The 21,616-nt window shown below is 38.4% G+C and overlaps 1 protein-coding gene across 6 annotated transcripts in view; it reads left to right on the top strand.

Annotated features, from left to right (window-relative positions):
- Positions 1–21,616, top strand: part of MARCHF6 (membrane associated ring-CH-type finger 6) — an 82,130-nt gene that overhangs the window by 8,101 nt on the left and 52,413 nt on the right. For 2 of the 6 annotated variants that reach the window (XM_072807329.1, XM_072807328.1), the window contains exons 1-4: positions 11,935–11,989; positions 12,836–12,932; positions 13,559–13,632; positions 17,592–17,735. In XM_072807329.1, coding sequence (XP_072663430.1) covers positions 11,950–11,989; positions 12,836–12,932; positions 13,559–13,632; positions 17,592–17,735 — 355 coding nt within the window. In that variant the 5' untranslated portion in view covers positions 11,935–11,949. Of the gene's footprint in view, positions 1–8,745; positions 8,888–11,746; positions 11,862–11,934; positions 11,990–12,835; positions 12,933–13,558; positions 13,633–17,591; positions 17,736–21,616 lie in introns of those variants that run through there. The other 4 variants (XM_072807332.1, XM_072807331.1, XM_072807333.1 and 1 more) reach the window with 3 other exon arrangements.

The following is a 21,616-nucleotide window of genomic DNA, read 5'->3' as shown; positions in this document are numbered from 1 at the left end:
TAGATTGTGGTACTGGTTACATCACTCTCTAAATACATTAAAAGCCATTTAGTGAATTGTATACTTTAGTTGCTGAGCTTTATAGTATGTATATTTCAGTAAGGCTGTTAACAAAATAAAGCTACAATGAGATATCACTACAGAAGTATTAGAATAAATGAAATGATAAAGTATGAGTACCAAATGTTAGAATGTGGAACAACAGGAACTTTCATATACTACTGGGATGTAAAGTGGTACAACAACCACTTTGGAAATCAGTGTAGCAGTTTCTAAAAAAGTTAAAGATGCAGTTAATGTATAACCCACCCATAGTAATGGTAGGAACTTACTAAGAGAAATGAATGCATACAAACTCATGCATGTGAATGTATATAGCAGTTTTATTTGAAAAATCCTGTAACTTGAAGCAACCCAAATGCCCATCATCAGATTAATGGATAGAGAAATTCTATACAATGGAATATTAGTCTGTGATGAAAAGAAATGGACAACGACAAAAAAAAACAAAAAAAAAAAAACCGAACAATTGATACATGCAACAACATAGATGAATCTCAAAATAATTATGAGTGAAAGAAGCCAGAGTATGTGCCACTTACATAGAACTCTAGAAAACACAAATTAACCCATAGTACTAGAATGCAGATTGATGGTTGCCTAGGAATGGGGCTGAGGGAAGAGTGGGATGGAGAGATTATCAAGGGACTTGAGTTAATTTTGGTGGTGGTGGCTATGTTCATTATCTCAACTGTGGTGACAGTTTTATCATTGACAAGCATATCAAGTGATTCTTTTTCCTTGTTTGTTTCTTTCTTTTTCTATTTATTCATGAGACACACAGAGAGAGAAGGATACAGACATGGGCAGAGGGAGAAGCAGGCTCCCTTTAGGGAGACTCAATCCCGGACCCTGGGATCACACCTTGAGCCGAAGGCAGATGCTTAACTGCTGAGCCACCCAGCATCCCAAGTGATAACCTTTTCTTTTTCTTTTTTTCTTTTTTTTTTTTACCCTTTATTTTTCTATTTTTATTTTTTTTCTTTATTTTATTATTATTATTTTTTAATTTTTATTTATTTATGATAGTCACAGAGAGAGAGAGAGAGGCAGAGACACAGGCAGAGGGAGAAGCAGGCTCCATGCACCGGGAGCCCGACGTGGGATTCGATCCCGGGTCTCCGGGATCGCGCCCTGGGCCAAAGGCAGGCGCCAAACCGCTGCGCCATCCAGGGATCCCCTATTTTTTTTTTTTTCTTTAAATTTTATTTATTTATTCATGAGAGACCCAGAGAGAGGCAGAGACAGAAGCAGGCTCCATGCCATGCAGGGAACTTGATGTGGGACTCAATCCCTGGACTCCAGGATCATGCTCTGGGCCAAAGGCAGGCACCAAACCACTGAGCCACCCAGGCACCCCTGATAATCCTTTAGTTTTTTTATTTTTTATTTAAAAAATTTTTTTAAATTTATGATAGACATACAGAGAGAGAGAGAGAGAGAGACAGAGACACAGGCAGAGGGAGAAGCAGGCTCCATGCACCGGGAGCCCGACGTGGGCTTCAATCCTGGGTCTCCGGGATCGTGCCCTGGGCCAAAGGCAGGCGCCAAACCGCTGCGCCACCCAGGGATCCCCCCTTATAACCCTTTAAATGCATTTTATTGTATATCAGTTATTCCCCAATAAAGTTTTTTTTTTTTTTTTTTTTTTTTTTAAGATTTTTGAGAGAGAGTGTATGCACAGAGGAGAGTGAGAGGGAGAAGGAGACTCCATGCTGAGCAGGAAGCCCCATATGGGGCTTCATCTCAGGACTTTGGGATCATGATCTGAGCTGAAGGCAGTTGCTTAAGCAACTAATCAGGCATGCCCCTCAAAAGCTCTTTTTAAAAACCCATTGGTTTTTTTGTTGTTGTTATTTTTGCATGGTTTTGTAACATCATATATTGGTCTTTTGGTAGATAATCCCTGAGTTATGCAGATCTTCCAAATGTTGACACGTTTCATGGGTATTATCAAAGCTTACATTCATTAACATCACTACCTGTCTCATTTTGAAAAATCTTTTAGGTAGTGGGGAAGCTGTCATGCTCATTGTGGATACAAAATTTCTAAAATCCTAATTTTTCCTTGAAAATTTGGTTTTTATCACGGGCAGCAAATATCATTAGTTGTTTTCCTTGGCTCCTAGGCTCACTTCATGCTTTTGTGATAAAATATCTGCTGAATACCCAGATATGTCTGAATATAACTTTTGTTTTTTCAGTTTTTTTAGCCATGGTAAAAATGATGTTTCAAAAACCTCATGTTTCATGGGAGGAAAAACAGCTAGTTTGGCTGGTAACTCCAAAGAATTTTACAAAGGACCTTTTCTTGAGGCAGCTGTTGCTGTTGAGATCAAGTCCAGGAATGAGCCCATATTCTCTGTATTTTCCAGTTCTAAAAACTTCTGATATGTTGTTCTTTAAATTTTTTTTGTTTTTTGTTTTTTATTCTTTAAATATTATATATATTTTTTGTAGTCCTGGTCTGGTGAAGAGACAGAAAACACATAGCTAACCAGAGGAAGGTGAAAGAATTACTAAGCTATAGTAAGAGGGTCCTTATAAAGATGTAAAAAATACTGTAAAGGGTACCCAGCACAGGAGGGAGAGTATCCACATGGAGACAGATTGGGAAGAGGTAGGGCCACTCCTTACAGCTGTGGTTAGACATAAGTGAAGGAGTGTGGAGTGCATGAGAGCCAGAGCTGATGGATGGGCTTGCAGGGGAATTGGATACTGCTGTTGGGTACAAGGCCTGGAGTGTATTGGGTTCTTGTCAGTAGGGTTGTAAAAGGCGGTCATTATAATAAATAAACATACTGACAGTGCAGCAGGAGTCAGAAAACCACCTCCTCCTGTGTAGTCCCTCCAGCACCCTCTACTGAAAATTTGTTTTAAAAACTGCTTTTGAGTTCAGTCTCTTACCACTGAACAGGTACTGAAGGACGAATTTGGAACTGAGGGGAAAGTGGTTGATACCTGGCACACTCCTCCTATAGTTGTTGGAGCCACTTCCAGTGCTGCTGAACTCATAGATGTCCACTGCTGCTGGTGGAATCATTACCAGGGGGCACCTGGCTGCCTCAGGTGGAAGAGCATGTGACTCTTCATCTCCAGGTTGTGAGTTCAAGCCCTACAGATTATTTAAGTAAATAAAACTTGAAAGAAAAAAAAAGAATCACCACCAGGATTTCTATATCTACTGCAGTTGTTCACAGCACCTGCAATTAGCTGCCACAGCTGTTTTCAGAGCCAGAAGTAGAAAATGGCTTTACCTTTTCCCTTGAAGTGCTTCTCTTTGATTCAGTGCAACTTGAACCTAGTCAGCAAAGAGGCCAAAAAATGTAGTTTTCAGACTTCCAGGAGCAGTAGTACAGGTGAAGTTTGTAATTACCAGTAATCTGAAGAGTGAAGAAAATAACTAAACCTTGGGATACATGTAGACTTGGAACTTTATTTTTCAAGGCCTATAACACATGCATTTTTTTATAGGTAAAATTTCACAGTTGGAAAGGAAGTAATTTCCACAAATTTTTACTTTTTTTTTCTTGTAATGTAAAAACAAAGAAGCACTAGAAACTTTGGGCATTAGGTGAAAACTAAGGAAATCTGAATAAACTGGATTTTAGTTAATGATGTGTAAATATTGGCTTTGTAAATTTAACAAAAGTACCATGCTAATGTAGATGTTAGTCATAGGGGATACTGGGTGCTGTGTATATGTGAACACATTGCACTGTCTTAAATTTTCTGTAAATGTAAAATTGGCCTGAAAAATAAAGTCTAATACTTTAACAATCCTTTATTTATTGAATTATCACTAGAAGGATAATTATCAGAAGGATTGTGCAGACATTTTGAAATCTTATGTGGAAATACTTTCAAGGTAGATAATGGCCTAAAAATTGTGACATATACCCAAAGCTTTTAGGGTTTTCTTTTCTTTTTCTTTATTTTTCTTTTTCCTTTTTTTTTTTTTTTTTTGTAGTAGGCACTTAGGATATATTTGGTGAGCTGAATTGTTGGCTAGAAAGACGAATGGGATAGCCAAACCAACATGGGTTTGACTTTGAACAGCTGGTTCCAACTTGATAGCCTACTCTTACTGATTGGTCTTTTCTCCCTCCCTCTCATTTCCTGGGCCATCTCCATACTAAGCCATTAAGGATTTGAAGTTTTTCATTAAACAAAAAAGCCACCTTTATATTTATTGAGTTAGGCACGGTGCTAGGAACTTCTAAAAGATATGCTTTGTGAAGATACTAGGTATTCAAATAAGCAACAGAAGTTCCTACAGGATTAAACAGAAAAGCAGGAAGAACCTGGGGAGATGTAGGGGGAAAGCCGAAAAGTGGGAAGAGTTTTGCTTTACTGGGAAGAGTTTTGCTTTACTGTTTGTAAATTGATTTACATTCATGTCAAGTGAACTGCAATGCTTTTATTTTGGCCTGAGCAGGATTTGTGATTTTACTGCATGTAAATCTGGTGGGAGCCTTATTCTACCTCAGAACTTTATTATTTCAGTTTTAGTAAAGGGCCTCAGGCTCTGCCTTTTGTAGACATTCCTCTTTTATAACCTTGGTTGTATTACCCTGTTGAGGTTTTGGGCGATGGGATTGATCTTCGTATGCAAAATAGGTTTATTCTTTCTTTGACTTTTCTGTGTTGGTGGTAGTTGTGCTTGTTTTAGGTCCCACCTTTACCCCCTGCTCCGCTGTCCTTGCCCCCAAAGCTGCTAAGACCCTTTATGAAACAGGATGGGCTAATTTGTGTCTTAGTCACAAACTACCTCCAAACCTCAGCAGCTTAAAGCAACAAAAAGTCCTTTCTCACTGGATATTATGTCTAATACAGGCTGGGAGGAGATGCCCCTGCTGATTGTGGTCACTTGGAGACCTAGATTGGTGGAGATTCTTAGGGTGTGCTTCCACGATCATTGAGGCAGGAAAACGCAGTGTAATGTATTATGTCCATAAGCTCCCATAGTTTTCTACCCAGAAGTGATATACATCACTGTAGATCATATTTCATTGATTGAAATAAGTCATGTGTCCATGTCTAATTTCAGAGGTGGCAGGGAAGTGCAGCCTACTCTTTATCCAGAAAATGGAATGCCAGAAATATTTGATGTCCAATGCTGATGTCCTCCACAATCCCTTACCATAATAATTGTTATCTGGCTGGATGAAATTAATTTGCTTGTTGGGATACATTTCATTTTTTTTTTTGGGGGGATACATTTCAATACACAACTTGATTAGTGAAGGAAACAATAATTTATTTCCATGTCATTATCCTTTTTCATTTGTTCTTCTCATATGTCTATTTAGATAATACATTAGGAAGTCTTCCTAAAGTGTAACATAAATACAGTAAAATTTACCTTAATGTCCATGAGGGGGCAGCCCGGATAGCTCGGCGGTTTAGCGCCTCTTTTAGCCCAGGGTGGGATCCTAGACACCCGGGATCCAGTCCCATGTCAGGCTCCCTGCATGGAGCCTGCTTTTCCCTCTGCCTGTGTCTCTGCACCTCACTCTCTCTCTCTCTGTGTTCTCTAAAGAATAAATAAATAAAATCTTAAAAAAAAAAATGTCCATGAGGGTTTTGTTTTTGTCTGGGATTTTTTTTTTTTAAAGATTTTATTTATTTATTCATAGACACAGAGAGAGGGGCAGAGACACAGACAGAGGGAGAAGCAGGCGCCATGCAGGGAGCCCGATGTGGGACTCGATCCCTGGTCTCCAGGATCACACCCCAGGCTGCAGGCGGCGCCAAACCGCTGCGCCACCGGGGCTGCCCTGCCCTAGGATAGCTTAATTTTTAAATTTAATTTCAGTGTAGTTAACATACAATATTACATTAATTTCAGGTGTACAATATAATTCAGCAGTTCCATATATTACTCAGTGCTCATCAGCATAAGTGTACTCTTAATCTCCTTTACCTGTTTCACCCATTCCCCCACCAATCTCCCTTCTGGTAACCATCTGTTTCTTCTGTTGTAGTTACGAGTCTGTTTTTTGGTTTCTCTATCTCTTTTTTTTCCCCTTTGTTTTGTTTCTTAAGTTCCACATATGAGTGAGATCATATGATATTTGTCTTTCTCTGACTTACTTCACTTAGCATTATACCCTTTAGATTCATCTATGCTGTTGCAAATGGCAAGATTTCATTTTTTTTGTGGCTTAATATTCCATTGGGTATGATGTATATTATATATGTATAAATAAAACAAGTAAAATGCAATGCTTTTGTATATACATATATGCCATATCTTCTTTGTCTATTTTTCCATGGTATTGTCCCTGAGTTTTTGACAAATGGATACATACAGTCGTGTACCTAGGGCATTCAAGGGATGGACTAGATCAGCCACCTCTCAAATATCCCTGTTCCCACCCCCAGACCCTGGCAACCACTGATACATTCCTTTGTATTTTTACCTTTTCTAGAATGTCATAAATGGAATAATCTAATATGTAGCTTTTTCAGTCTGGCTTCTTTTGCTTAAGGCATAATGCATTTGAGATTTTTTCACATTGTATCAATCAGTATTTCATTCCTTTTTATTGCTTAGTAGTCTGTTGTAGAAAAGAATACTGAACATACCACAGTTTTTTTTTCCAGTTGTGGAATGCTTTGATTAGTTGTTTCCATTTTGGGGAAATTATGAATGAAGCTATTATACAAATTTATATGGGTTTTTGTACAAGCATAAGTTTTCATTTTACTTAGTTAAATACCTAAGGATATGATTGCTGGATCATATGGTAAGAGTGTTTTTTTTTTTTTTTTTTCTTTTTGTCATTTTAACCAGTATGTAGTGATACACTGTGGTTTAAAATTCTTTTATGGTAGAATATACATAACAAAATTTACCATTCTAACCATTTTTTTTCATTCTAACCATTTTTAAATGTACAATTCACTGACATTAAATATGGACAGTTGTGCAACCATCACCATCCTATTGTGCTTTTATTTATTTATTTATTTATTTATTTATTTATTTATTTATTTATTTTTTCTATTGTGCTTTTAAGTTGCACTTTAAAGGTCCTGATGACCTCAGCATTTTTTCATTTGTATACCTTCTTTGGTGACATATCTGTTCAAATCCTTTCCTGGTGTTTGTTTTGTTTGTTTGTTTTGTTTTGTTTTGTTTTGAACTGTTTTCTTATTGTTAAGACCCCAATTAGTAAGCTGGATAAAGGACTTAGAAAATTCACAAAGAAAGAGAACTTGGTAAAATGTGGAAGTGTTGGCTTCACTAGTCATTATTAGCTACTGTACTACCTAGTTACTTTATATTTCAGTGGTGTAATGTGGTTGCCAGAGGGAGCAGTCTACTGTAGAAATGGAAGACTATAACAAAGTTAGAAGAGTAGATAGTAAAGATACATAGAATATTGACATGAAATTGTGGAAAAAAAATAAAACATTCAAGAGAAGATCATACAGCAGAATTGGAAAAATAAGCAAGTCAAAGGGAATACTCTTTTGTAATTGGTGGTTATGTTTTAATCCTAATTTCCTCATTTACTTGATAATTTAGTTGGGCCTCAGTAACTAAAACAGTTAGCTAAGCTAGGTCTGCTCCCCTCTTGGCCTAGGCTGGCAGAGGTGGTGTTGGGCCACATTTTTTCCCCTGTGGTATTTGGCTAGGGTACAGAGACATTTATTGTCAAAAAAATTTACTGTCTTGCTAGGTTTCTGCTTTCCTGGTCTTTGGTTTTTTGGAGGGAAATTGTTCCCAGTGGTGTTTTCAGGTTGTCAGCTTCTCCACCTCCACCACCAGTCCCCAGGATACATGAAGCAAAACACAAATCCAGAGAACTCAAGTGCATGTGATTTCTTGGGTCATCAGTTCCTTGCTGCTCTGCCTTTTCTTCACTTTTTAGAGCCTTCTTGTGTTTATAATGTCCTGGACTTTTAACTGTACTTGGCAGGAGGTATAGGGAGAAGTATGTTGATTTCATCTGGGCTATTTTCTTTAGTCTTCCTGTAGTATTGATTGCCTCTTTCCTCTAGAGGTAACTACTGTGCTGACTTATAATAATAAATGTTAGTTTCTTGTGTTTGAACTTTTTACATGTAGAATAGATATTCTTTGTGTCAGTTGTGTGTGTGTGTGAGTTCTTTATCACTAAACATTAGTATACAATAAATCCAAATGGTGGTTGTAGTTTTATTTTTATTTTTATTTTTTTAAGGTGGTTGTAGTTTTAGTTGGTTTATTCTGATTGCCATATCATATTCAGTTGTGTGAATATACCAAAATTTATGTATTTTACTGTTGATAGACAGTTTGGTAGTTTCCATTTTGGAGGTAGAGCCCAACATGGGGCCTGAACCCATAACCCTGAGATTGAGACCTGAGCTGAAATCAAGACTCAGATGCTCAATCGACTGAGCCACCCAGGTGCCCCCATTTGGGAGGTATTTTTATTGAAACTGTGCTGCTATGAATGTTCTTATACATGTCTTTGAACAAAAGTATACAAGAAACTATTGATTTTAATAGTAAGATATTAGCAAATTATTATGTAAATATATGCTGTAGACATCATCACATATAAAAGATGTGTATTTTCCCCCAAAATTGATATACAAAATTAGGAACTGCTAATAGTTTATGTATCCTTCCAGAAAAAATGTTTTGCTCTGTATTCCTATGCCTTGTTGCAGATTTTTCTACTGGAACATGGATTGGCAGGGAAGAAGCTTCAATTCCTTTGTAGTCTGCACACAGACTAGCTAAGGACATTTAATTGAAGATATAGAGTGAGAGCAGGTGCAGCCTTTCATTTTGGCAGCTTTTCCCAGCTTCCAGTGTCCTAATAAGGTATGACTATGCCCATGACACACAGTCTAAGCAGGGATTGGGGCCTGCTGAACAGCCAAATATTTGCCTTACAAGTATTTTATAGCTAAGGCTTATCACCATTCTAGTTTATTTATACCAACAATCTTCACCTTTCCATTTAGGGTAATATTTATACCTGAGGTGCTTTTGAATAAAACTCAGTCACATCTTCACGATGTGGGAAACAATAGGATCAGTACTGCAGAAGAGATTTGTGATACTTTTTGGACCAAATTCTGTATTACAGTCATTTAGATTAAATGGTTTTAAATTAGAAATGAGTTGTTGGTTGCACAGAAAGAGGCTTTTAGGAATGTTGAGACATTATTTAAATCTTCTGCTTTCTTCCCTCGATGAAGATATAGCCAGGGAAAGTTTTAGCACATTTTTAAAAACATGATCAGAGAAATAAAATCTAACATGAGTTTTTAAATTTGTGTGTACATGCATATTAAATAAGTCACATGCTAAGTCCTCTTGCTGAAGAACTTCATTGATAATATTGGAATTGGTAGTGTCAATGCAATAAAAGTTCAACTGTGATATTTGTAAACTACGTGTTTGACCATTGCTTATTTTTAAAAGTTTTATTATGTAAAATTGTATTCTTTTTTTAAAAAGATGTTATTTATTTATTTAGAGTATGTGTGCACAAGCAAGGGAGGAAGGGCAGAGGGAGAGAGACAGTCTTAAGCAGGCTCCATGCTCAGTGTGCATTCAGATCTGGGGCTTGATCTCATGACCCTGAGATTATGACCTGAGCTGAAATCAAGAATCAGATGCTTAACTGACTCTGCCACCTAGGCGCTCCTAAAGATTTGATTTGATTTGATTTGATTGATTTTCAGAGGTAGAATTTGGTGATTCATCAGTTGCATGTAATACCTGTTGCTCATCACATCATGTACCCTCCTTTTAAATGCTCATCACCCAAATTTCCGCATCCTCCCACTCTCTTCCCCTCCAGCAACCCTCAGCTTGTTCCCTGTAGTTAAGTCTCTTATGATGGGACGCATTGGTGACTCAATGGTTGAGCATCTGCCTTTGGCTCAGGTTGTGATCCCAAGGTCCTGGGATCAAGTCCCGCATCAGGCTCTCCTCAGGAAGCTTGCTTCTGCCCTGCCTATGTGTCGCCCCTCTCTCTGTGTCTCTCATGAATAAATAAATAAATAAATTTTTAAAAAGAGTCTTTTATGATCTGTCTCCTCCTCTGATTTCATCTTATTTTATCTTCCCTTCCCTTCCTCTATGTTCATCTGTGTTTTGTTTCTTAAATTCCACATGAATGAAATCTTCTGTTTGTCTTTCTCTGACTTATTTCATTTCACATAATACCCTCTAGTTCCTTCCATGTTGTTGCAAATGGCAAGATTTCATTCTTTTTGATGGTTGAGTCAATATTCCATTGTATATACATAGCACATCTTCTTTATCCATTCATCTGTTAATGGACACCTGGGTTCTTGCCGTAGTTTGGCTTTTGTGGATATTGCTGCTATAAACATTGGGGTGCAGGTGCCCCTTTGAATCACTAGGTTTGTATCCTTTGGGTAAATACCTAGTAGTGCAGTTGCTGGGTCATAGGGTAGCTCTATTTTTAACTTTTCAAGGAATGTACCTCCATACTGTTTTCTAGAGTGGCTGTACCAGTTTACAATCTTCAAGGTGTAAGAGTCACCTTATTTCTGGAGGACAACATAGCGACCCTCATTTGTGTGTGAGCATGGCAGTGTCTCTGCTGCTTTCTTCTATACTATGTCCTGATGCAGACACTCCTTGCCATGCTTTTACTGCTGTGCCCTAATTCTGCAACCCCCTGAGAGCTGGCTGGGGAGATAGGACAGCATGGGACCTCTTCACTCTGTGTCTGCACTGGCTCATCCACATTTGCACCTAACCACATTCCCTGGTTAATCCCTCACTAGGACATGCCTGTCTCTAAAGTTAATCCATGGACATCCTAGCTACTTGCGGGTGGTGTGGTCATGTTCAAAAGGCTTTGAGTACTGTTTCTTCTCCTACCTGGATAACTGTGGTAATTGTGGAACTAATTGATGTCCACAGGCACCAGCAACTCTGGTAATTCTAGATAACCTAGATCAGTTGCATATCCCATGGACCTGTCAGCTATTTTAGGTAGAAGTCATAGTGCCTACAGTGGCAACCATGGTGCCCATGAATCCGGGTTTGGTACCGTAAAGGGAGCTTGTCGATCATCTACTCCAACCAAGAAAGGCAGCAAATATGTAGATTACCTACTTGAGACGTGGGACAGCAGTGATGAAAAATAACACTGAACTCTTTTGAGAGCCTCTATTTGGGGCAGCCCCGGTGGCGCAGCGGTTTAGCGCCGCTGCAGCCCAGGGCGTGATCCTGGAGACCCCGGATCCAGTCCCACGTCAGGCTCTCTGTATGGTGCCTGCTTCTCCCTCTGCCTGTGTCTGTCTGTCTGTCTGTCTCTCTCTCTCTATGAATAAATAAAATCTTAAAAAAAAAAGAGAGAGAGAGAGCCTCTATTTGGAATGAATCCATTTTAAATCCTTTAAGGAGGATCCACTGCAGGGGAAGTCTGGTACTGGCTGCCATGGTAATCCCAGCTCCAGTACAGGTATTGAATTTGGTGCAGTTAAAAATGCTTATTTGATGTTGGACCTCCCACAGGGGCAGCAGCAGATCCACCAGGGTATCTTCCTTCCAACCCCCTTCCCCAAAAGCTCTTGGCTCTTGGTGCAGTTTCCTTAGGCTGAGGTATACATTTGGAGAAAATTAGAATGCTCAAAGCAGACTTGGGCTGCCAGGATACTGTCCTGAGAATCCTGGAATTCTGGTGTCGTTCTGTTGTGTCAGAACTTTGCAGAAGCTGATTAGGCAGGATTGTTCATGCTGCATTGCTAGAGTCCGAAGTCCTAGACTGATACAAGACGGAAGATGTTTTCATTAATCAAGGATGAAGGTGAAAGTGGGAGGTTTGAAGAGGCTTGGAATCCCATGTATCCCGTGTAGTTCTGACCATAAATGATGCCGACAGCCACATCGTTCTCATGACCCTCAGGTTGCTTCCAGGGAACCAAAGTTCTTCAGGTGGTGGTAGCTGGCGGGTATGGTTCCAAAGTGAAACTGAAAGACATAGCCCTGGAGGGTGTGCTTGATTTGACTCAACCTGGACAACAACCCCTTCTGGCTACCCTGCAGATAGACCTGGCATAGCAAAAGCTGTTCTGTGGGTAGTGGCATATTACGGCCTTCTGTGTTGGCAGTGATTTGCCTGGCTTATTAATAACTAGGGGGATTAGTGCACTAACCAGTTAGCTAGCCTGAGTACTCCACAGCCCTCAACTTCAGTAAGTGGTGCTCAGCCATCTAGAGTGAGCAACATGGTGCTTTTTAATGTTGGGGGCCGAGAGCCGCACCGCTCAGTGTGTGTGTACCCTAGTCCCAGTGGGCACTGGGGACTGGTTAAATCCATTAATGTTGGGCTTGGATTGCAGTTTTTCCTTGTTAACAAGGAATTCCATTGAGTAGATCAAAAGTTTTCCTTAAGTCCCTGCCTCTAGTACACACTGCTTGTCGCCCTTCAGGTTGTCCATTGGGGTGGGCACTTGGCCTTGGAGATCACAGAGAATATGGTCTAAATGTTGCAACCAGGTTTCCATAGGTTGTCCTGCAGAGGGAGCATTCTGGAGCCTGTGAGTGGGATAGTTCTGGGCAGTTTAATGAGCACAGTTCTCATCGAATGGAACAGTTGGCTTTTTTATATATTAGGACTTTTTTTGGTTTTAGAATATACTTTATTATTATTATAATCACACTTTGCTGCTGCTGGTGGATTCTTGCTTTAACATATTATTTGTGGTTTGGGGTTCTGTTTTTTTTTTTTTTTTTTAAGTTATAATCAAAGATAACTCTGTGTATCCTTTTCATTTACAGACATATGTAGAGTGTGTCGGTCAGAAGGAACACCTGAGAAACCTCTTTATCATCCTTGTGTATGTACTGGCAGTATTAAGTTTATTCATCAAGAATGGTGAGTCATCCTTTTAGAAAATTTCATGTCTGAGCTTCAGTTTTGTCATTTATATAATGAAGAGGGATTGTTTCAATGAACTTTTTCTATAAGTTATTTTTAATTTTGTTTTGAAAATTTGGAAATTACCCATATTCCTTATTACCATGCCTTTTCATTTTGGTATTATTGTTTTCTAGGTGCAGGTGAGTACCTGTTTGTTCATTTCCACCATGATAACTTATTTTGTTCATTGGAAGTGTTAAGATTTTCTTATTCTGCTTGGCATGAAATGTAATAGCTTACATTTATGCAATGGTTTGTGCCAAGTAGTGCTCATTGCTTTTATACATCTTATTAACTCATTTAATTCTTAGAACCATGAGGTGGAATGTTTTTATTATTATGCAGATGAGAAAACAAGCATAGAAAGGTTAAAATAACTTGTTCTGGGTACATAGCCAACCAGTTAGTGACAACCAGAATTTAGACTAAGCTACCCAGGGTAGCAGTGTAAATATGAAACTGAAAATTGTAAAAGCTCTATGATATGTAAAATTTTAATAAAACAGAACATTGGTTTTCAATGAAGCCTTAAAATTTCTTTGTTGTAATTATTGTACTTATGCATGTATTTGTGATTGCAGCTTAGTTCAGTGGCTGAAACACAGTCGAAAAGAATACTGTGAATTATGCAAGCACAGATTTGCTTTCACACCAAGTAAGTTCTTTAGAAGTTTGCGTTGCATTTTTGGGTTATAACTGGCTGCATAAAGGTGTTTAAGCAATTTTAAAGCAACTATTTTTAATTTTGTTTGTCATAATTATAACATTATTAAATTAACAATACTTTGTTAGATAGTAACAAAATATTGCTATAATACTTGGGAAAATATTTTTTAAAACTACATATCAGCTTTTAACACATGGACATGTGTGAGAGAGAGTGACTTAATTTGTGGAATATTTCTTTTTTATTGTGCCACTAGTGGGGAGGGGCAGAGGAAGAGGGAGAGAATCTTAAGCAGGCTCCATGCCCAGTGCAGAGCCCCACGCAGGGTTCAGTCTCAAGACCCCGAGAGCATGACCTAAGTTGAAATCAAGAGTTGGTTGCTTAATGGACTGACCTAGGCATTGATGATGATGCCCTTCTTTTTAATTTCTTATTATAGATAAGTTCAAATGAATCAAAAAGGTATAATGAGCCCCCATGTTCATCTCTCTTAGTTTGACTCATTTTCAACTTGTGGCCTTTACTGGGTTTTCCTTACCTGTGTTCTTGTTCCCCACCTCTCTATCCTTTTTAATTTTTAAATTTTATTTTTTAAGATTTTATTTATTCATGAGAGACACACAGAGAGAGGCAGAGACATAGGTAGAGGGAGAAGCAGGCTCCCTGCAGGGAGCCTGATGTGGGGACTTGATCCCAGGGCCTCAGGATCACCTGAACCAAAGGCAGACTTTCAACCATGGAGCCACCCAGGTGCCCCCTCTCTATCCTTTTTAAAGCAAATCCCATTATTTATCATTTCATCTGTAATATGTTAATTTGTATCTCTATAAACAGAATTATTCTTAAAAACAGTAACTATAATACCATTATTCACCCAAAAAAATGAATAATGATGCCTTGTTTTTATCAAATATCTTCTCACTATTCAAACTTGTATTATCTTTTGAGTTAAAATTGTGTAGGTTGGAACAGTAATAATACAGAGAAAGTTCAGGAGTCACATATTCTACTGAGCCAGGCAGGTGCCCCTCCAATTCACTTTTTTTTTTTTAAAGATTTATTTATTTATTTATGAGAGAGAGAGAGAGGGGTGGGGGGTGGCAGAGAGGCAGAGACACAGGCAGAGGGAGAAGCAGGCTCCATGCCGGGAGCCCGACATGGGACTCCATCCCGGGACTCCAGGATCACGCCCTGGGCCAAAGGCAGGCACCAAACCGCCGAGCCACCCAGCGATCCCCCTCAATTCACTTTTTAAAAATGAGATTTTCTAAGCTTAATATTCTTGTAAACCTATGGCACCTATTTTGCAGGCAGGTCTTTAAGATTTCAGTTATATTTTATAATTCCTGTGCTTATTGATAGACATTTAATGTTGTGCATCTTAAATAGGTAAAGAACTCTACTGGCAACTTATGAAGAATTTGAAATATACTTTTTGTTCTGAGATTCTAGTTCATTGCCCTTCTCTTCCAAAGGCTTTTTATGTTTTTGTTTTATTTGTTTATTTTTAAAATATTTTATTTATTCATGGGGTGGCGGGGAGAGAGAGAGAGAGAAGCAGGCTCCAGGCAAGGAGCCCTACGTGGGACTCGATCCCAGGTCTCCAGGATCATGCCCTGGGCTGAAGGCGGCGCTAAACCACTGAGCCACCCGAGCTGCCTTGTTTGTTTGTTTGTTTGTTTGCTTGTTTTTTTAACAGTATCCTGAGCTGCTGAGTAAATTCTGTAACTTAGTGTTGCTTTGTTTTTATTTGAGGGAGTATAAATGATTAAAGTCATTACAGTTTTATGTTTTAGAACTTTATATTTATCACCATCAAAAAAAAGTCAAATCAGTTATTTTGTATTCTTTAATTTTTCTGTAGGGCAGGAAAACACTACAACTTAAGGTTTGTTTATAGCACACTCTAATTCTAAATAATTGAATATTTTCATGAAGTTTGGAAATACTCCTGTGAGCTTTTTTACTTTGAGACCAATAAAAACTTGTGTTGGCACATTTAGTTATCATTTGACATGCCATTCTTTTTATCTTTCCCAAAAACTATTTATTGATTTAATGGCTTATGTATCAAGTATCCTCTTAAAGTAAGTGGTCTTTGTAGGTTTATTGCAAAAAGTTGCTATATGTTAATAGCTTATTGTTAATGTTTGTAGCTGTGGATAGTTTTGTAATAGTTCACTCATTAATTTTAAATCACTGATTTTAAAACTTTACACATTATAATTCCTTATTTTGGCCTCACTGGAGAAAGGTGTTTGTTCCTCCCAAATGTTCTTTCTGAGTTACCTGAGGTGGAGCAGTGGTCTTCATTGAAACCATTTAAAAAGGAAATCTAAAACATGGCAAAACCTTTCTCTGAGTGTATTGAACCACATCTTAAAGAGAGCTGGGAAGATCCGAACTTACTGGTTGGAGTATTAATTATTGTTCTGAAATTTAGGGTAGGTTGATTGGTTAACAAACATCAGGCTGTTTGCTTTCACATGACAGGACTTCGCTAAGGATTATACTTTCTGAATGCTGTGTCTAAGGCTTGTATTTGGGAGGAAGGCTCTTTATTTTTTTTATTGAAGCACAGTTGAGACACAATGTTATATTAGTTTCAGGTGTACAACATAATGATTCCATAGCTGTCTGTTATGTTGTGCTCACCACAAGTGTAGCCACCATTATTCAGCATACATGATATTGTAATAGCATTGACTATATTCCCTCTGTTCTGCCTTTCATCCCTATGGTTTACTCTCCTTGACCCATTTTGCCCACCTCCCATTTCCCTTTGGCAACTACCAGTTTGTTCTCTGTATTTATATGTCTGTTACTGCTTTTGTGTTATTTTGTTTTTTAGAGTCCATATATAAGTAAAACCATATGTTGGCTTTTACTTACTTATTTCCTTAGCATAGTACTCTCTAAGTCCATCCATGTTGTCACAAATGGCAAGGTCTTATTTTTCATGGCTGTGTGTATATATGGATATATACATGTACACATATCCATATATACACACACACTATTTTTTCTTTATCCATTCATCTACCAGTGGTCACTTGGGCTGCTTCTATATCTTGGCTACTGTAAGTAATGTTGCTATAAACATAAGGGTGCATGTATATTTTCATTTTCCTTGGGTAAATACCCAGAAGTGGAATTACTGGATTGTATGATACTGTATATTCTTAATTTTTTGTAAAAGATTTTATTTATTTATTTGTGACACACAGACACAGGCAGAGGGACAGGTAGAGGGAGAAGCAGGCTCCATGCAGGGAACCTGAGGTGGGACTCAATCCTGGGTCTCCAGGGTCACGCTGTAGGCCGTAGGCAGTGCTAAACCACTGAGCTACCCGGGCTGCCCTATTTTTAATTTTTTGAGAAACTTCCATACTCCTTTCCACAGTGGCTACACCATTTACATTCTCACACCAACAGGTCCTCTATATCTCTACATCCTTGCCAACACTATTTCTTGTCTTTTTGTTACTAGCCATTCAGTAGGTATTAGGTGATATCTTACTGTGGTTTTAACTAAAGAGGGTTATTTCTTGATAATATGTCAGCAGCTTTACCTTTTGCTCCTATTCGCTTTATCTGATCTTTTATAATTTGGGAAACCAGATAATTGCATTGTTTAAATGCTAAAATGTGTTATGAGTTAGCTTTGCATGAAGTTTATGGCAAAGACTGGGGGATGTGAAGTTCTCTTTTTTCCTGCACAGAGGCCTTTTTTGTTGGTTCTACATTTTACCTGTGATTTGCTCTCAAATGACTTATGGGTAAATGTGATATTATCATAACTAATTTGATTCACTTTTTTAATAGGAAACAATATTTAAGTGAAATACAAAGATGTTAAGCTAGCTCTGCATGCCTGTCTTATATTTATGAATTAAACTGTTTTTGAGTCTTTATGAAATTATATCTACTTTTTTTTCCTCTTCCAGTTTATTCTCCAGATATGCCTTCACGGCTTCCAATCCAAGACATATTTGCTGGACTGGTTACAAGTATTGGCACTGCAATACGATATTGGTTTCATTATACACTTGTGGCCTTTGCATGGTTGGGAGTTGTTCCTCTTACAGCATGTGAGTATTCACTTCTCTGTGATTGGAGTTATTTTAAAATTACATAACTATTTAATATTATAAAGTAATATTGCATCATATTTTTGTTTGGATGATATTGAGTTATTTTATGTTACAATTCCATGTATTACGAAAACCTCGCTTAGAAAACATTATCTGCTGGGATGCCTGGGTGGCTTAGCAGTTGGGCGCCTGCCTTCAGCTCTGGTTGTGATCCTGGGATCGAGTCCTGCATTGGGCTCCCAGCAAAGAGCCTGCTTCTCCCTCTACCTATGTCTCTGCCTCTCTCTCTCAGTCTGTGTGTCTCTCATGAATAAATGAATAAATCTTTAAAAAAAAGAAAACGTCCATCTAAATAAAGAACTATTTTCAAAAGTCATTTCCTTGAATGAATGGGGGAAAGAAAAACAGCATATAGAAGCCAATAATGAAAGTTCATGAAAGAATTGAAAAAGCAAAATCAAATTATAATCAGAAGGATCTTGATTTTTACTATTTGAAGTATATTAGTACTTTCATGTGTTGCAAAAATTGGATTACTTTGAATTTTTTTCCCCCTTCCCTTTTTTTTTTAAATTTTTATTTATGATAGTTACACAGAGAGAGAGAGAGGCAGAGACACAGGCAGAGGGAGAAGCAGGCTCCATGCACCGGGAGCCCGACGTGGGATTAGATCCCGGTCTCCAGGATCGCGCCCTGGGCCAAAGGCAGGCGCCAAACCGCTGCGCCACCCAGGGATCCCTTCCCCTTCCCTTTTTAAAGGAACTCACATATCTGTCTGTAACAGTCCCGAGTAATTGAGAGGCTTATCTTTCAAGGTATAGGAGGTTTTCTGGGAGGTTGCTATACTAGCCTTTTTTGGGTTTTTGTTATTTTTAAAGATATGCAGAAGGGTAGATAGCATATAGTGCCAGACTATGTAGGTATGACTCTTCAGAGTTAAACATAAGTGGGATATTTAAATAAATATAATTAATAGCCTTGTGTCTCTTTAAAATAAAATACATCATTTATGAAGATGAAAGTCTTTGGGGATACATGGGATAGCAGAATTGGTTTTAAAAAGTGAAGTAGAGGGACGCCTGAGTGGCTTAGCATTTGAGCGTCTGCCTTTGGCTCAGGGGGTGATCCTGGAGTCCCAGGATTGAGTCCCACATCGGGCTTCCTGCATGGATCCTGCTTCTCCCTCTGCCTGTGTCTCTGCCTTTCTCTCTCTGTGTCTGTCATGAATAAATAAATAATATATATATATTTTTTTTTTTTTTTAAAGATTTATTTTTTATTTATTTATGATAGACACAGAGAGAGAGAGAGAGGCAGAGACACAGGCAGAGGGAGAAGCAGGCTCCATGCCGGGAACCCCGATGCGGGACTCGATCCCGGGACTCCAGGATCGCGCCCTGGGCCAAAGGCAGGCATGAAACCGCTGAGCCACCCAGGGATCCCCAATAAATAAAATATTAAAAAAAAAAAAGTGAAGTAGTGAACTAGGAGATTGAGCCAAGGCTTCTCTAGAATGTAACTCAAAGATACAAGAAGTAGCAAGAATGAGGGGAAGAAAATCAGGAGATGAAGGCTGCATTCAGTTGTTTCAGTACCTGTCTAGTAAGTACTTTGACAAGGTTAATTTGACAAGGTGAAAGATCATGGACATGAGGAAGTGACAGGCATCTTTTCGATTGAAAGAGAACTGATCATGGTAAGAGACAGCCTCACAAACCGAAACACATTCTAGTTTCCCACAGCTGAATAAAATGGTGTATAGATGTTCCAATTGCAAATTATTCTACAAAGTAAAAATGAGACTGGTGTCAGACTTTAAAAATTAGCAGCTCTAAAATGCTAGAGGACAACAGAAACTTCAGCCTTTGACAACATCTCTGAACCTGAAATCTACCCATAAGTTATTCACAGAGGGACAATTTAATAAAGACATGTCAGTAGATGCAAGGACATGAAAAGTTTGTCATCTCTTAACTATTTATGAAAAAAGTGTTTGAGAATATACTTTACCAAAATGAGTGAGGAATCAGAAGCGTGAGCTACAACGAAAAAGAGACCGGTGCTTCCTACAGCTAACTAGCAATTATTTTAATCTACAATAATTGGTAATTTTTGGTAATAGCCTACAACTAAAATTCTAGATGATTTAAACATGGCAGAAACTCTGAGGAGAGGATAGAAATTTAAGAAATGAGAGCTTTTTATCTTATTTGTGAGGAGACTGTAGATACTCTAGACAGAGATGGGAAGATATAGGGTCACTCTGCATTAAAAATTATTGGGGTAACCAACTGGAGTCTAGAAATAGACGCACATCTCTATCATCACCTGATTCGCAACAAAGATGCCACGCTGTTCAGTGGAAGAAGAATCATACTTTCAATAAATAGTATCAACTAAATGGCCATATGGAGAAAAATGAACTATGTCATTATTTCACACCTGACACAAAAAATAATTGGAGATGGATCATAAGCCTGAATGTGGATGTTAAAACCACAAGATTTGGGCAGCCCCAGTGGTCCGGCGGTTTAGTGCCACCTACACATCTGTAGCCCGGGGGTGTGATCCTGGAAACCTGGGATCGAGTCCCACATCGGGCTCCCTGCATGGAGCCTGCTTCTCCCTCTGCCTGTGTCTCTGCCTTTCTCTCTGTGTGTCTGTCATGAGTGAATAAATAAAATCTTAAAGAAAAAAAAAAAAAAGATTTCTGTGCCTGGATGGCTCAGTCAGTTAAGCATCTGTCTCTTGATTTGGGCTCAGGTCATGATCTCAGGGTCGTGAGATTGAGCCCTGTGTCAGGCTCCACGCTCAGCATAGAGTCAGTTTGATATGCTTTCTTTCCCTCTCTCTCTGCCCCTTCCTTCACTCATGCTCTCTCACTCTCTCGGAATATAAAAATAAAATCTTTAAAAAAAAAATGTAGGAGACTAACCATAAAGGAAAATACTGAATACATTGGACTTAATTGAAATTGAGAACTTTTATTCATACTTCAATATCTTTAAGAGACAATGACCAGCCCCATAGAGTGAGAAGAGATTTGCGGTACACACATCAAAGGGCTTGTATCTAGAGTATATAGAGAACTCATAAAAATCAGAAAAAAGCAGACAACCCAAATAAAAAGTAGACAAAAGATTTGAACAAGTGTTTCTGGGAAGATCTAAATAGCTAGTAACACACAAAAAGCTGCTCAGCATCATTAGTCATCAGGGAAATACACAAGAAGATATTGTGAATCATGCTCAGCAGAATGGCTAAAATTAAAAAGTAAGACAGTGCTAAATGTTTCTTAGGATGTGGAGCATTTGGAACATGCTTACATTGATAGTGGGAGTATATATGGTATAACCACTTTGGAAAACTGTTTGGCAATATCTGCCAATGCTAAATATTTATAAATACCTTATGATCCAACAGTTCCAGTTCTAGGAATATAGCTGACAGAAACTACAGCCGTGTGTCCACTAAAAGATGTGTACTCAAGAATGATCACAGCAGCTAAGCTAATAGTTAAAAACTGGAACCAACCAAATACCTATCAACAACAGTAGAGTAGATACATTGTGTTTTTTCTGTACAATGGAATAGTACTTATTAGTGAGAAAAGAGCTCATTATTGTGACATGGAGTAACATGGGTGAATTTTACTTTGAGAAAAAGAAGTGAGGCACAGAAGAGTATGGATTGTATGATTGCATTTATGTGAAATTTTAAAGTAGACCAAATTGATCTGTCTATAGTAATAGAGATCAGAAGGGTGGTTACTTTTTGCTGGAGATACTGACTTGGTAGGGGATTGAGGAGCCTTCTAGGGAGCTAGAAATGCTGAATATTTTCATCTAGGTGGCAGTTTCCTGGACATGTACCTATTT

This window comes from Canis lupus, chromosome 31 (assembly GCF_048164855.1).
Source record: "Canis lupus baileyi chromosome 31, mCanLup2.hap1, whole genome shotgun sequence".
Taxonomy (NCBI): domain Eukaryota; kingdom Metazoa; phylum Chordata; class Mammalia; order Carnivora; family Canidae; genus Canis; species Canis lupus.
The sequence above is the reverse complement of the archived record's forward strand: the minus strand, read 5'-3'. Positions and strand labels throughout refer to the sequence as shown.